This window comes from Arachis duranensis, chromosome 10 (genome assembly GCF_000817695.3).
Source record: "Arachis duranensis cultivar V14167 chromosome 10, aradu.V14167.gnm2.J7QH, whole genome shotgun sequence".
Classification (NCBI taxonomy): Eukaryota; Viridiplantae; Streptophyta; class Magnoliopsida; order Fabales; family Fabaceae; genus Arachis; species Arachis duranensis.
Window position 1 is genome coordinate 93,374,385 of NC_029781.3, and position 14,344 is coordinate 93,388,728.

General features: G+C 34.5%; 4 protein-coding genes across 6 annotated transcripts; 1 reads left to right on the forward strand and 3 right to left on the reverse strand.

Annotated features, from left to right (window-relative positions):
* Window positions 1-385: 385 nt before the first annotated feature.
* LOC107470893 (uncharacterized) lies at window positions 386-1,252 on the reverse strand. The gene has a single exon (XM_016090304.1). It carries the CDS (start codon window positions 1,250-1,252, stop codon window positions 386-388), a length of 867 nt encoding a protein of 288 aa, XP_015945790.1.
* Window positions 1,253-1,930: 678 nt separating this feature from the next.
* On the reverse strand, window positions 1,931-2,518 carry LOC107470894 (glutathione S-transferase T2-like). The gene has a single exon (XM_016090305.1). The coding sequence runs from the start codon at window positions 2,516-2,518 to the stop codon at window positions 1,931-1,933; it is 588 nt and encodes a 195-aa protein (XP_015945791.1).
* Window positions 2,519-4,130: 1,612 nt separating this feature from the next.
* On the forward strand, window positions 4,131-8,085 carry LOC107470932 (enolase 1, chloroplastic). Its single transcript, XM_016090346.3, has 7 exons — window positions 4,131-4,816; window positions 5,461-5,768; window positions 6,120-6,274; window positions 6,360-6,677; window positions 6,908-7,054; window positions 7,158-7,208; window positions 7,664-8,085. Exons 1-7 carry the CDS (start codon window positions 4,389-4,391, stop codon window positions 7,727-7,729), a joined length of 1,473 nt encoding a protein of 490 aa, XP_015945832.1. The 5' UTR covers window positions 4,131-4,388; the 3' UTR covers window positions 7,730-8,085.
* Window positions 8,086-8,446: 361 nt separating this feature from the next.
* Window positions 8,447-12,753, reverse strand: LOC107470933 (plant cysteine oxidase 3). Of its 3 annotated transcripts, XM_016090351.3 has the most exons (6): window positions 12,461-12,596; window positions 11,720-11,835; window positions 11,228-11,379; window positions 10,454-10,631; window positions 9,178-9,378; window positions 8,447-8,891 (listed from the first exon to the last, which is right to left on the reverse strand). In XM_016090351.3, exons 2-6 carry the CDS (start codon window positions 11,760-11,762, stop codon window positions 8,764-8,766), a joined length of 702 nt encoding a protein of 233 aa, XP_015945837.1. In that variant the 5' UTR covers window positions 11,763-11,835; window positions 12,461-12,596; the 3' UTR covers window positions 8,447-8,763. The 3 variants fall into 3 exon arrangements, with proteins under 3 accessions (XP_015945837.1, XP_015945835.1, XP_015945836.1); XM_016090349.3 differs by lacking the exon at window positions 11,720-11,835 and having other exon boundaries at window positions 12,461-12,753; XM_016090350.3 differs by lacking the exon at window positions 11,720-11,835 and having other exon boundaries at window positions 10,454-10,616; window positions 12,461-12,741.
* Between the last annotated feature and the right edge of the window lie 1,591 nt (window positions 12,754-14,344).

The following is a 14,344-nucleotide window of genomic DNA, read 5'->3' on the forward strand; positions in this document are numbered from 1 at the left end:
GTTGACACTGAATGGACAACTCATTCAACTAAAAGTGCCAACAAGGAGTAAGACCATCTCCAGTAGAAAACTCATCCCAGTTCCTGTTTATGGCCCACCTGTCATAAAAAGTAACTCCACATCAGCTTTTGCGTCATAAACAGTAAATAGGAACTCACAACATCTCTCTCTTCTCCATTAGGAGAAACTAACTTTAGTCCCTATTGTGGTCCCACTTAATTAATTAATTAAAATACTTGAAATTAATTTAATTAATTTTTTTGAATAATGTAATTTAAATTTATAAATTTATAAATAATTAACTATTAAAAGATATTAATATTAAATAAATTCATATATAATAATAATACATAATATATAATTCGGGGTTACAATATTTGTAAAATTACTTAATACAAAGAAAAACATAATTAAGCTTTATAGTTGACGACAAGACCAAGCCCTGAGCAAAATTTCCTGCATAAGTGTCTCTTTCATCCTCAACAATCATATTATGCAATATAATACAAGCTTTCATTATGTTGGCAAGCTTCTTCTTTTCCCAAAAATGAGCTAGACCACGTATAATTGCAAAGCGTGCTTGCAACACTCCGAATGCTCGCTCCACATCTTTTCTTTGCCCTTCTTGGTATTGTGCAAATAACTTGCATTTCTCCCCTTGTGGCTTTGAGATTGATTTGACAAATGTGGCCCATTCAAGATAAATACCATCTGCTAAATGGTATCCCATAGTATAATTATTACCATTAATAGTGAAATTTACCTCCGGAGCATGGTCATTTAGAATATCATCGAATACTGGAGAACGATCTAACACGTTGATATCGTTATTTGAACCAGAAACTCCAAAGAACGCATGCCATATCCAAAGGTCTGAAGATGCTACAACCTCAAGTACTATAGTTGCAACCCCACGATAACCACTCATGTACATACCTTTCCACGCCTTTGGACAATTTTTCCATTGCCAATGCATGCAGTCACTACTACCCAACATGCCAGGGAAGCCACGACCCTCCGCCATTTGTAGCAGGCGTTGTACGTTATTTGGTTTGGGTTTTCGCAAGTATTCATCCTCGAACACCGAAATGACACCTTCAACAAATTTTTCCAAGCATTCAATTGTAGTGCTCTCACCTATGCGCACATAATCATCAATAGCATCAGCTCCTACGCCATATGCTAACATGAGTAATTGGAATAGAGTTTCTATCGATATCTTCTTCTTCTGAATCTTGGAGTAAACACTCATCGATCCAATTATCTATGACTGTGTTATCTTGCTGTCTTCTTTTGTCATACAAAGCCTCATTAAACATATCATCAAAATTTCTAGCCATATTTAGAAATGTAATTTTTAGTTCTCTTTCGAGGTGAGAAACAAGAGTTGAAGTGGAGTTGCAGAGTCATTGATAGTTGATATTTATAAGTGTGTCTACAATAAGTACCCTAACGGCTAGTTAACGGCTAGTTTTGCAACGGCTAGTTTTGCAATGGCTAGTTAACGGCTAGTTTTGCAACGGTCACTTTCATGAACAATAAGGGCACAATAATATTGACTAATTTAAAAACTTACATCAGAAATAAATAAAACAAACTATATCATAAACCAGTAATACGCAATAAAAATAAGAACATACTACATAACTCTACGAATACAAGAAACCATTAAGTAAACCACTTGGCGATTATTTTCTCACATGCAATCTCATGAAGAGCTCGTCGTTTTTCACTCATTGTAGACGTGTCAGTATTAAGTATTTGCATATCCATCTCCCTTTCCCTTTCCTTATATTTGCATATCCATATCCCTTTCCCTTTCCTTGGCCATCCTTTCCATTTCCCTTTCTTTTGCTTTTATCTCCATTTCTTTAATATACCTCTGAGTTTGTAATTCTTTTTCTTTCATTGTTGCTTGAGCTTGTAATTCTTATTCTTTCATTGCCGCTTGAATTTGTAACTCCTTCTCTTTGATTGCCATAATCTTTGCTCTATGTTCCTTCTCCTCTTCTCTTTCTTTTTCCCTATCCATTAGTTCTTTTTCTCTAACATTCTTAATATCTTCCATGAGAGATAATTTTTTGACAACCGATGATTTTCTTTCGCTAAAATCTTCAGACATCTGTGCTTTTTCCTTACCTTTTCGCTTGCTCTTCTTTGATTCTTGTGGGCGAACGGGAGAGTCCACACCGGGTTCGTCAGCCAACGGTGTTTCTGGGTTTGATGAGGATGAGTATGCTCCAGTTGCACTAACCTTGGTTCTCTTTGAGCCGCCACTCTGTGTAGGTAGTTGGCTTCTCCATTTTTGCTCTAACCGAAGCATGTTCCAATGCCTCTCAAAAGTGAATTTTTGACCATAATTTGTGGAATAAAGTTTATAAGCCAACTCCTTTATATCATCAGCGTTCGAACCACTCCTTATGTTTCGACTAGCTTGATCATAGCAACTAGCAAATTGTGTAACAGCCTTGTTGATCTTATACCATCGTTTCTTACATGCAACTACCCCCCTTGTCATGTCGGAGCAAAATTCTACACAATAGCTATGAATTCGACTCCAAAATGTTTCCCCCTTTTGATCGGTACCAACTATAGGGTTAGTTGAAACATTTAACCATGCACTGATCAACATCTCATCCTCTTTCCAATGTCAGTGTTGAATACTATCTTGCCTCCGATCTTCAATATCATCATTGAGGTCGATAGCATCTAATCCATGAGGGTTGGCAAAATATGAATATTGCGAATTTGGACTAGATTGTATAGGAGTCTGAGAGGATGGGTTAGAAGAGCCACCAACACCAGATGAGTTATGTCTTGATGCACTAAATTGAGTTGGAAACGACAAGGAAGTTGGAGTAACATTTCCGATAGAAGGGTTAAATATGGATGAAAATGGTAAATGGGGTGTTTGTGAATTTTGATTTTGTGGTTGGAATATAGGAAATTGATTATTATAAGGAGTTTGAAAATTGAAATTAGAGAGATTTTGTGGATTTGGATTTTGAAATGTATTTGGTAGTATGAAGTTTTGATTTGGAACTTGAGAGTTTGAGGTTTGAGATTGTTGGGTATTTGGAATTTGAGGAAAGTTTTGTAAGTAATTGAAGAAAGAGTTGAGTTGGTTTGGATCCATTTTTTAGAAAGTTTTGTAGGTAATTGAAGAAAGAGTTGAGTTGGTTTGGATCCATTTTTTCGAACAAAAAATAATAGTAGCAGAACTTTGATTTTGTAAACTTGGAAGAAGATGAAGAAGAGTAGTAGAGAGTGTGAGAATACAAGTGTATCTAAGTGGTATATATAGAGTAACAAAATATTAATTTATTAATAATAACGGTAACATAGTAACGACTAGTTTCTAACGGCTATTTTTACAATGGCTAGTTTTACAACGGCTAAATTAATATAATAATATAAATAATTATATAATATAATTATTTAATTAATTAATATTTTATATAATTATTTATTTTTTATTTTAATTGCCAAGTGACAATTGTTTATTGGACAACAAGAGTCCCTATTTAGAGGGACTCTCTGTTCTCGATCCAAGAGAAGGACCTCCTTCTCATCTTACTCCAACGGTTGATTCCCTTCTTTTCTGACACGCCACAGTAATAGGGACTCCAAAACATAACCATTGGAGTTGCTCTAAAGAGAGCCATGTGTCCACTCAAACTAAAGACGCCACACACTGATGGCAGGAAGGGTGAATGTGTCTGCCGGAGTGTATAATTACTGTGCACACGTGACTCATTAAATGATTGAAGTGTATTTGTGTCCAGCGTGTGAACTTTTAGGTGTAATTTTGTCCCTTCTTCCAAAAAAATAAACATGATTGAATAACGGTGTAAAATAATTTACAATGTCAGTATATCAAAATTAAACTCTTAGATACTAATATTAATTTCCTCAAATTAAAAAAAAAAGAGGTATCTGGAAAAATAAAAATAAATGTATTATTTTTTTCTTTTAATTTAATTCTTTCCATATCCCACGTTTTAAAATCAAATTAAAAAAAAAAAAAACCTAGAACAAACAAAACAAAACATGCATGGAGCTTAGTAGCTAGTGCCACCAACTCACCTACCCAACCCGTCTCCCTCTTCGGTCTTATAGTCAGTCATGTCCTTCCCAACAACCTCCAAAACTCAAACTCGTTGTTTATTATTACTTCACTTCACTTTCTTTCTTTCATCGCTCTTGGCGGACTCTTCCACAAACCCCAACTCTTAAAACGACACCCTATAAAACTTCACGCATCCCTTTTTCTCTTCACTCTTCATCACTCCTCACACACAAAATCAATATTTAAAAAAGAATTAAAAATAATAATAATAACAATCTATAAGAGAAAACTTTCTTTTTCTTTTTTTGGTTCCTAAACAATGGCTTTGAGTTTCACGCCCCAAACCACCAAAACCGTTTCCCAAACACCTTCCTTTATTGCCTCCAGGCCGGTAGCGCCGCCGAAGTCTGTGCCCTTTCGCAACTCGCGACGATCAATCGCGGTGCGTGCCTCGGCCTCTGTGGCGTCTCCCTCTGCAGCGGCGGTGACGGCGACGCGGGAGTGTTCTGTGAAGTCGCTGAAGGCGAGGCAGATCGTGGATAGCAGGGGAAACCCGACGGTGGAGGTGGATCTGGTGACCGACCAGCTGTACCGATCGGCGGTGCCGAGTGGCGCCTCCACGGGGATCTACGAGGCGCTGGAGCTGAGGGATGGTGATAAGAGCGTTTATGGAGGAAAAGGAGTGCTTAATGCTGTTAGGAACATCAATGAGGTCTTGGCTCCTAAGCTTCTTGGCGTTGATGTTAGGTAAACCAAAACAACGGTTCTGAGATTCTGTTGTGTGTTGGACATTGTTTGTTGCACTTTTGAGTAGCTGTGCACAGGTTTAAAATTTCTGAGTAAATGGTTATTATGTTGTATTTGTATAGTAGGAAGGTTGAACCTTTTTTGTTTCAATTCTTTTTTATGAAAACTACGTGTTTTATCGTGCCTTCTAATTCATGTTTTTATCGTTAAATGTGTATGATTAATTAAGAATGTAAATACCTTAGACTTTAATTAAGAGATGTTGGATTTGAATCTTAGAAATAGCATAAAGTATTATTTATAAATAGAGTTTCATTTTAAGGTTGTCGAATTGCATCCGTTCTTTTGGACAACTACTCATGCGGTTAATGTAAACGGTAGTTATTTTCATTTATGATCATTTATGGCGCTACGTAATTGGGTGTAAATATAAAACTGCTCTTCAATGGCTTCAAAATTGAATTCTTATACATAATTATGGATACGTTAAGGGAAAAAAATGTGTAGACCAAACCCTTTCCCGGTCCCAATTATATATAGGAGATAGCTGATGTGGCTGAATTTATTTTTGAAACTTCTAAATATGCTCATTGTTTTTGAATTGTGTGTTGTGCTGCTGAATATTTGTTTTTGTGTTTCACAAGGAATCAAGCAGATGTGGATGCTATCATGCTGGAAATAGATGGAACTCCTAACAAGTCAAAGCTAGGGGCTAATGCAATATTGGGAGTTTCGCTGAGCGTGTGTAGAGCTGGTGCAGGAGCAAGAGGAGTGCCTCTATACAAACATATCCAGGAAATTTCTGGAACAAAAGAACTTGTAATGCCAGTTCCAGCTTTTAATGTTATAAATGGGGGTAGTCATGCTGGAAATAATCTGGCCATGCAAGAATTTATGATACTACCGGTTGGAGCTACTTCGTTTTCTGAGGCACTCCGCATGGGTAGTGAAGGTTAGAAATCTAGTGCTTTATAAATGTAACCACATTGAAGAAGTATGCTTGTGAAATTCTTTTACTTCTGGCTGCAACTTAGCATATGCGTGTATTTATTTTCTCATTTTGGTATTGAACTTAATAATGCCTTCCTTTCCGTTCAATTATTGTGGTGTATGTGAATTGATATGATTTGTGAGGTTAGTTAGACCTATAGGATTCTGTGACATATAATTTGATTTGATGATTATTCTACGCTCAAATTATCTTGGCTCCATAAGTTCATATATTCGGCATATATTGCATGAATTTTTCAATCTTGATGTATTCATACTGACAACCAGTCAACTTAACTATTTCCACGAACAGTTTATCATGTATTGAAGGGTATTATCAAGGCAAAATACGGACAAGATGCATGTAATGTCGGAGACGAAGGAGGATTTGCTCCCAATGTTCAGGATAACAGGGAGGGGCTAGTTTTACTCATTGATGCTATTGAGAAGGCTGGTTACGCTGGCAAGGTAGGCACTGATATGACTAATTTTATGCCTTTGCGTGATTTGAATATCCTTCTTGTTGATCAAAATTTAAAAAACAATGGTGCAGATTAAAATAGGTATGGATGTTGCAGCTTCAGAGTTTTACACTAAGGATGGAAAATATGATTTGAACTTCAAGAAACAACCAAATGATGGAGCTCATGTTCTCTCTGCCCAGAGTCTTTGCAATCTTTATGAAGACTTTGTGAAGGAATTTCCCATTGTGTCAATTGAGGATCCATTTGATCAAGATGACTGGGGTTCATGGGCTTCACTACAGTCTTCAGTTGATATTCAACTTGTAGGAGATGATTTACTTGTTACAAACCCGAAGAGAATAGCTGAAGCCATCCAGAAGAAGGCTTGCAATGGTTTGCTTCTAAAGGTGACTGTTCTTAAACAATTTTTTATTATTTGATGTTATCATTCATATAGTACTTTTTGCTTCAGATTAATTTTTCTATCAATTCTTTTTGACATTTTGCTTTAAGACAAGTTTTTCTTTCTAGATATCTAATCAAATAGTAATTTGAGATATTGCATATTGTCAGAATTTGTAGGGGAGACATGCCAATTAATGCTTCAGTTGTTTTATCTGTTATCCAACCACTGCAGGTTAACCAGATTGGCACAGTGACAGAATCTATTCAGGCTGCACTTGACTCAAAGGCAGCAGGCTGGGGTGTCATGGTTAGTCATCGGAGTGGTGAGACTGAAGATAACTTCATTGCTGATCTCTCTGTCGGCTTGGCCAGTGGACAGGTTCTATTTCCTTAATATATTTGTTTGGTGTATTTAATATTTTTCTATTGTAAATTATACCATGTTATGGCTTGTGTTGATGATCCGAGCTTTTGTCATATAGATTAAGACTGGTGCACCGTGCCGAAGTGAGCGATTGGCAAAGTATAATCAGGTAATTGGCATTTTGTGCTAACTTCCTCCTCTTAGCTTCAAGATTTTAGCATAGACTATAGGCTATAGCATTAGTATTTTAAAATAACTCAGAAATCCTTAGGACTAAACTATCATAACTTGTTTCATTCAAATTTCACTATATATTCTTCTTTGACTCTGAGGCTGACTATTTTTATCTTGAGCTGGCATGGCAGAGATTGGTTTAACTAAAGAAATTGAACATCATTATGCTGACTCAGAATAAATAACAAATGTGCAATAATGCTGTTTTAGTTCTTAGTTTTAAAACTTGAATTTTGATAGAAAATAGAAAACCATCGTTATCCTTGAAAAAAAAAATTTTTGTTTGCTTCTTTGAATTGTTATATAGTATACTGTGTGATCATTAGTTATTGTTTGATGGAATGATCTAGAGAACTTTTCCCTTCAAAACATTGTTCAATATCTTTTCAGCTTCTTCGCATTGAAGAGGAACTTGGAAGCGTGCGATATGCTGGTGAAGCCTTCAGATCCCCTTAGAGTGAATAAGGGCTGATCTCAAATATGTAGTCTTGAAATATTTCTGCAAGAGTCATTATCATCATCGATTAAGTTAAGAAAACAAACATGGCCAAGGTAAATCCAGAGTTTTGAGAGCTGCAATTGATGGGTTTAGCCTTCAAATGTGTTAGTTTTGAACTGAAATAATTACTCCAGAAATAAGAAACTTGATTTTGGTGAAGCTGCTATTATGATGTGAAGTAGCTTAATGTAACTTCATGCAGGGACTATAGGTGTAACTTTCAAACAAGTCTACCTGATGAGTTAATTCGAATGTGTTGTTTTGGATGAACTTAAACCACTTTAATGAATTGAGTAACTTAAATTCAAAGCCACCATTGTTCCCTTATTAGGAAAGCCATATTGTTCACACTTTTTGGAGTATTGACAATTGTTCACCAAGTTAAAACACTAAATTGTTTTTTTATTTTGTGTCGGGGGAGAGTCATTATGTAAATTTCAGATGTCACACAAGTTAGTTCTTTTATAGCATTTTGAAACGATTTTACTCATTTTAGTATATATTGATCCTTAATATAATTATTTATGAATGGGTAAAAATTGTTCATCATGAAAATACAAATATAAGGTCAAAATGTCCAAAATAGGGATTAACTTAGTAGGGTATCGAGATCATTTTTCCCATGGTCACATACCTGCACCTCTTTAGCAAATACTAATAGTAGATATTGCAAATGATAAGAAAGTATTGCCATTTCATTGATACTACAATCTACCGCATCCACTATACAAGGAATATTACAAAAATAGTTTTGCTTGTCAAAGCATGAGGACTATCACAGATTTTATGTATCAAAATCTTATGCTCCAAATATGCTTCGAGCAAAAGGAGGCATAAATCAACCTTCACATGTCGTGTTGTAAACAAATTTAGATCCTCTTCGCTCGCCAGCAGGTGCAGAATGGGAGATGAATAGATTTCAGGCATTAACATCATCACCCGTCATTCACAATAGGAAGCATATAATCACTTTTAAATCCAAGCAAAAGACCTAAAGCTGGATAGCCGGACCAGTGTACTCTCTTGAGCGCATATAAAGATCCGCAGGCGTTCCTATCTCTACAAGCCAAGCATATTCCTCCTCTTCGCCGTCGCATATCTTAGGGCCATTTTGTGTTGCTGTAGTGCAACAAGCATTAAAAAATATATATATAACTGAGATGCTGATCAGATAATGCTTCTCCATTCCCTCAAGTGATTTGCAAGTTTTGAAAAGATTAATAACTTTCTAAGGGGGAAAAACAAAATCTAACTGAACTTATAAATCCTCCATCGAATGCTTCAAAACTCAAGAAAGGGAGCAAACTAAGTTTAATAGAACTTCTAAGATCATTCCTACTACCGAGTACCAAAGCTATATCCTATGGTGCATGGAATATAAGTGATAGGTCGAAGAGTTACTTACAAAATGTTGAATATGGATAATCATGATAGTAAGTACACTTCCTTCCTTCATCTTCTCTATAAGGAGGTGAAAGAATGTCTAGCACAGCACAAGGTGTTACTGCTGTGAAACAGTGCAGATTTCCACCATGCTTTGGATATAAAACCGATGTCTCGCACGGTGTAGTCATGACCTTATCAACAGCTAACTTGGCCAGTCTAACTAAAACAAAGAAAAATTACAACAAAATCATTTTAAAACATGGATGCAGAATAGCAAGTTTTATAAGCCACTAAATATGATATCATATTGTTTAATAATGTTGATAAAAAGATCTCCTAGATGAGATATACAATTATGTTAATGTAAGCCCTCAACAGTAGTGGCAATTAGCCATAGAAAATTCTATAGGAAAATGATTAATCCCCTAATACTCTTACTAATACTTCCCCCTAACTAATAGATTTAGAAAATCTTGAATGCTTTTTTTATATTTACAAAGCATTGAATACCTTTACTTTTTCACGTAATACTTTTTTAATTTAATATTAGAAGGATTATTAGGAGTACATATCAGGAAGATGTATCGTTACTCAGTGCTTTTTATATTTACATGCTCTCATACAAGAGTGTGGGACAAGACAAAAATGTGTTCCAGCGACAAATTAACAAAAGCGACATCACCTTGTATGAAAAACTGTAAATACTAAACCTTTAAAAAATATAATACTTTAGTTATTTCTCTAAAGGTACAAAACATGGATTCGGTCCCTCTTTGCAATCTAATACTACATATATAGGCATCAATTTAATCCTTAATTTGACAGTTATTTTATACTATAAAGTACCAAACAGAAGTAAATTTCATGTCTCGTATCTTTTTTGAGGATTATTTTGAGAATTTACTTGCCCGATAAAAACAAGAAAAATGTCAAATCATAAGAAAATGCAATATAAGGCTACATTTGGAAGAGACTGAGATTGAGAGACAGAGATTGAATTAGTTTCTGTATTGTGTTTGGTGTAAAATGTACTGGACTGAGTTATGTCTCAATATCATATTTGGTTTAAGATAAATATGGAGATTGAATGGTAGATTTGGAATTTGAAAAGAAATGTTGTAAAAGTTTCCATTTCCGTCTCTAAAAATTTCAGTCTCCTATGTCCCTACTTTCTAGAGGTACTGAAAGGACTGAAATTTTGTGTCTCAGGACTGAAATTTTAGTTCCAGTTTCTGATCACCAAACACAATACTCAGTCCCAGTCCCAAGAAACAAACGGATTCTAAAAGCCAGACCTTGAGGATGTCCTGGTCCCTTGCTTTCTACAGTGCAGGGAGGTTCAACCCAATCATAAGCTTTCACATGCAAAGAGCCGTAGAGAATTTTGCTAAATACAGTCATGCCAGGATGGTCATGCAGTGGTATAACCGAAGAAGTGGGAAAACAGAATATACACATCTGCACCAAATAACACTGCTTACTTTAAGTCCAAATCTCATTTCACACAAACTGAAATTTTCACTAAAAATTCACTATATACAATCAACTCATTTGTATATCCGAAATATAACACAATATATAACAAAACTGAGAATATCTTTGATAATAAGAAACTCAGAAATATTGAAGAAATTGTATATACAAATATGCATACATAGGCAAAGCCTGAAGTTTGCATCAGTCCAACATTGGTATGGTTGAAGAAAGAGACAATGAGAGCTAGCTATATATATGATTAAAGTATGCCTGACTAAAAAATAAAAATTCGAGGTTTAAAAAAGCCAAGATGTTCTTATTCCATCTTAGTCTCTATATATTCAAACATTCAACATATAAGCCGAATCTGACTTTGACCTGATTCCCATTATAATACAATGACTAGCAAATTTTCGAACATACAGGGTCTAAGGATTCAGTAATCTTTTTTCCTGTATTTTTTTAGCACAATGCAATTTAGCAGGACATATACTGTGATTGTAACAGCCATTGCCAAGAATTTGACAATATTGTCACTGTACTAGTTTTAAGCAGCCAACTTATTAATGGACATGCTAGAAAGGTAAGCTCACCGTAAAACTATCGGACTCGTGAATGTCAATATAAGTTATTGGTTGAGCCCATCGAGCTGCCCTATTCAGTTGATTAATTCCAAAAAACCCATGCCCTCGATCATCATCTGTAGTTTCCTCCGAAAGCCCAACATCTGATGGTTGGACAGTATCTACCAAGTCAAGAACAATAACAAAAGATCAGTAACTCATTGCCAAAGACAATGTAACATCTGCATTTCAGAGTTCAAATATATATGATAAAATAAAATGGTTTCTAGTTAGATTGGAAAATGCTAGAAATAAGAATAGACTATTTATGAACAGCAGGCACAGAATAACTGCCATATTACTGTGGACAGATATATCAGTAGTGTTATTGTTCATTACTTCATATTCCTAAACAAGTCAAACTTGCCAACATTTTAACAAATATCATATAGTATGTTTGTTGAATAAATTGCTCATATTGATGCAGCAAGACTAATTCTCCACACACACGCACGAACTCACGCATGCACAGTCGCTCGTGCCCTTTTGTTTTAATGTTGACCATGCAAGCAAGATTGACGTGCCAGAGTTATTCCTCCCACTCTTGTATAAAACTATTCCTCTTGCTTGCACTACACCTAAAAAACAAATTCAAGGTGATTGTGTTTTGTCTAAAAGATCCCATACATTATCCACAACATCACATCTTCATGATATCCTTTTTAGTTTTACAGTTCAAATATGCAGCCTTGATAGTTTCAATGCCTACATTAATAACCAACTCTAAAGAACTTAATGCATTGCAATGCAGATAGAAAAAGAAAATCATCACAAAACCAAAAAAACAACCAACACTTCAACCTAGCCACAAAACAACAAGCAACTCACAGCATTCACATAAATAAATAAGCAACCCATAAAACCTAATTTGACCAACTGAACATACCTCTACAAGTTGATAATAAGCAGATATAATTTATAATTTTATTTTATAGAAGTAAAAACAGTTTGATTTCAATGAATAACAACATTCTAAAACACTATCACAAAACTGAACTTCACAGTTCACACTCACTTTTTCAAAAAGAAATTACTTTTATCCATGTGATAACATTTAATTGATCCTCATTCCTCAGTTGCATGCAATATTCAAAGAATGATTGGAGCATAGACAGATTAAACTTACATTATTCACTCTACAAACCATAACCTAAACACAATCAAATAAACAAATTAGGGGGCAAAGAAAGAAAAAAAATAAACCGAGAATTGAAGAGAGCTTGTGCAAAGCTTGCGAAGAAGGTGGTGGCGTCGAGGAAGGGGAGAAAATGGCGTTGCAGTGGTCGTAGAGAGCCTGAACCTTGTTTGAGGTGTGGCTATGGCGGCCCATGCTCAAGTATCTCCGGAATAACGAGAAGACCATATCCTTCCTTCTTTCTTTGCACAATTTTTCTCTTCTTATCGGATACTATTTTCTGTAATTTCTCACAATTCTTTTTTTTTTTTAATTGGAAATAAGTAATGTGTGTAGTGTGTGGTGCATATCCAGAAATTCGTTTACCAATCCAAAGAGCATTCTGATTTTTGCCGCTTATTTAATTTTGGTGTTGTGTTATGAGATTTGATGTGTTTGTTGTGAAATAAATAAATAAATAACAGGTAATAAAAAAAAGTATTGTTAGATAATTCTAGTAGTAATATTCATCATAATTATTATTTTAATATAATAAAGATAATTAATATATTTATTAATACTATATATATTATAAACTTAAAATTTATGGAGTGATAGGAAAAAGAGAGAATTTATATTATTATAATATATAAAGAGAAAAAAATATTTTGTTATTGTGGTTTGTTTTTTAAAACTTAGCCTTTTATTTATATGCATACAAGAGGTAACATTTTTAACTTTATTAAATTCATTCTCTCTTGAGAATGGACATCTACGTAGTGATCTTTATCACAACACTTTTTTTTAAATGTCCATTTAAAATTATACTTTGTTAAAATCTTATTAAAAAAAAACTAATGAAAAAAATTTTAGTGAAGGAAAAAAAAGTACAAAATCCTTTGTGATAGGAAATACCTCATTAAAAACTTTGTCAAGAAAAATCCAATGAAAAAAAAAACTAATCAAGGAAAAAAGAGTACAGTCTTCCCCTCTTGTCACCATTATTTAATATCTCGAAATCGATGCATCCTAATCTGATGTACCAATCTTTCAAAGGATTTTGGAAGTGACTTTGTAAATAAATCTGCCAGATTATCGCTTGAGCGGATCTGTTGGAAATATAGTTGTATCACCATATGTAAACAAGTATCTTGTTTGAGATCTCCTTTTATGTAAATCAGACAAGTATCCTGCAATTGCATACCCAATTAGTTGTGACTTGGATTCATATGGATAAAACAATCCCATATCAACTGTTCTATGAAGATATCGAAAGATTTGTTTGATTCCATTCCAATGTCTTCTAGTTGGATAGGATCGTGTACTATTAGCAAGATACATTAGCGCTCCAATGGCATTAAGGTATGGTACTTCAAGACCAAGGATATCTTAATTTTTTTCTTTAGGATGGAATTGATCCTTTTCCACATCCAAAGACCTTAGAATCATTGGGGTACTTAATGGATGTGACTTATCCATATAAAATCTCTTCAAGATCTTTTTTGTGTATGTTGTTTGATGAATAAAGATCTCATTTTTTGTATACTTGATTTGCAGGCCGAGACAAAATTTAGTTTTCCAAAATCTTTCATCTCAAACTCTTCTTTTAGAGCTTTTATAATTGTTAGAATCTTTTCAGGAGTTCCAATAATATTTAAATCATCAACGTACATAGCAATTATAATTAATCCAGATGCAGATTTCTTTATGAAAACACGTGGGCAGATATCATCATTCTTAAATCCGTTTTTGGCCAGATACTCAGTAAGATGATTATACCACATTCGTTCAGATTGCTTTAGACCATATAAAAATTTTTGCAATTTAACTGAGTATAACTCCTGCAAATATTTATTGGATGGTTTAGACATCTTTAGTCCTTCAGGGACTTTCATATAGATCACACAATCTAATGATCCGTATAAATAGGTTGTTACCACATCCATTAAATGCATATGTAATTTATGGTATGC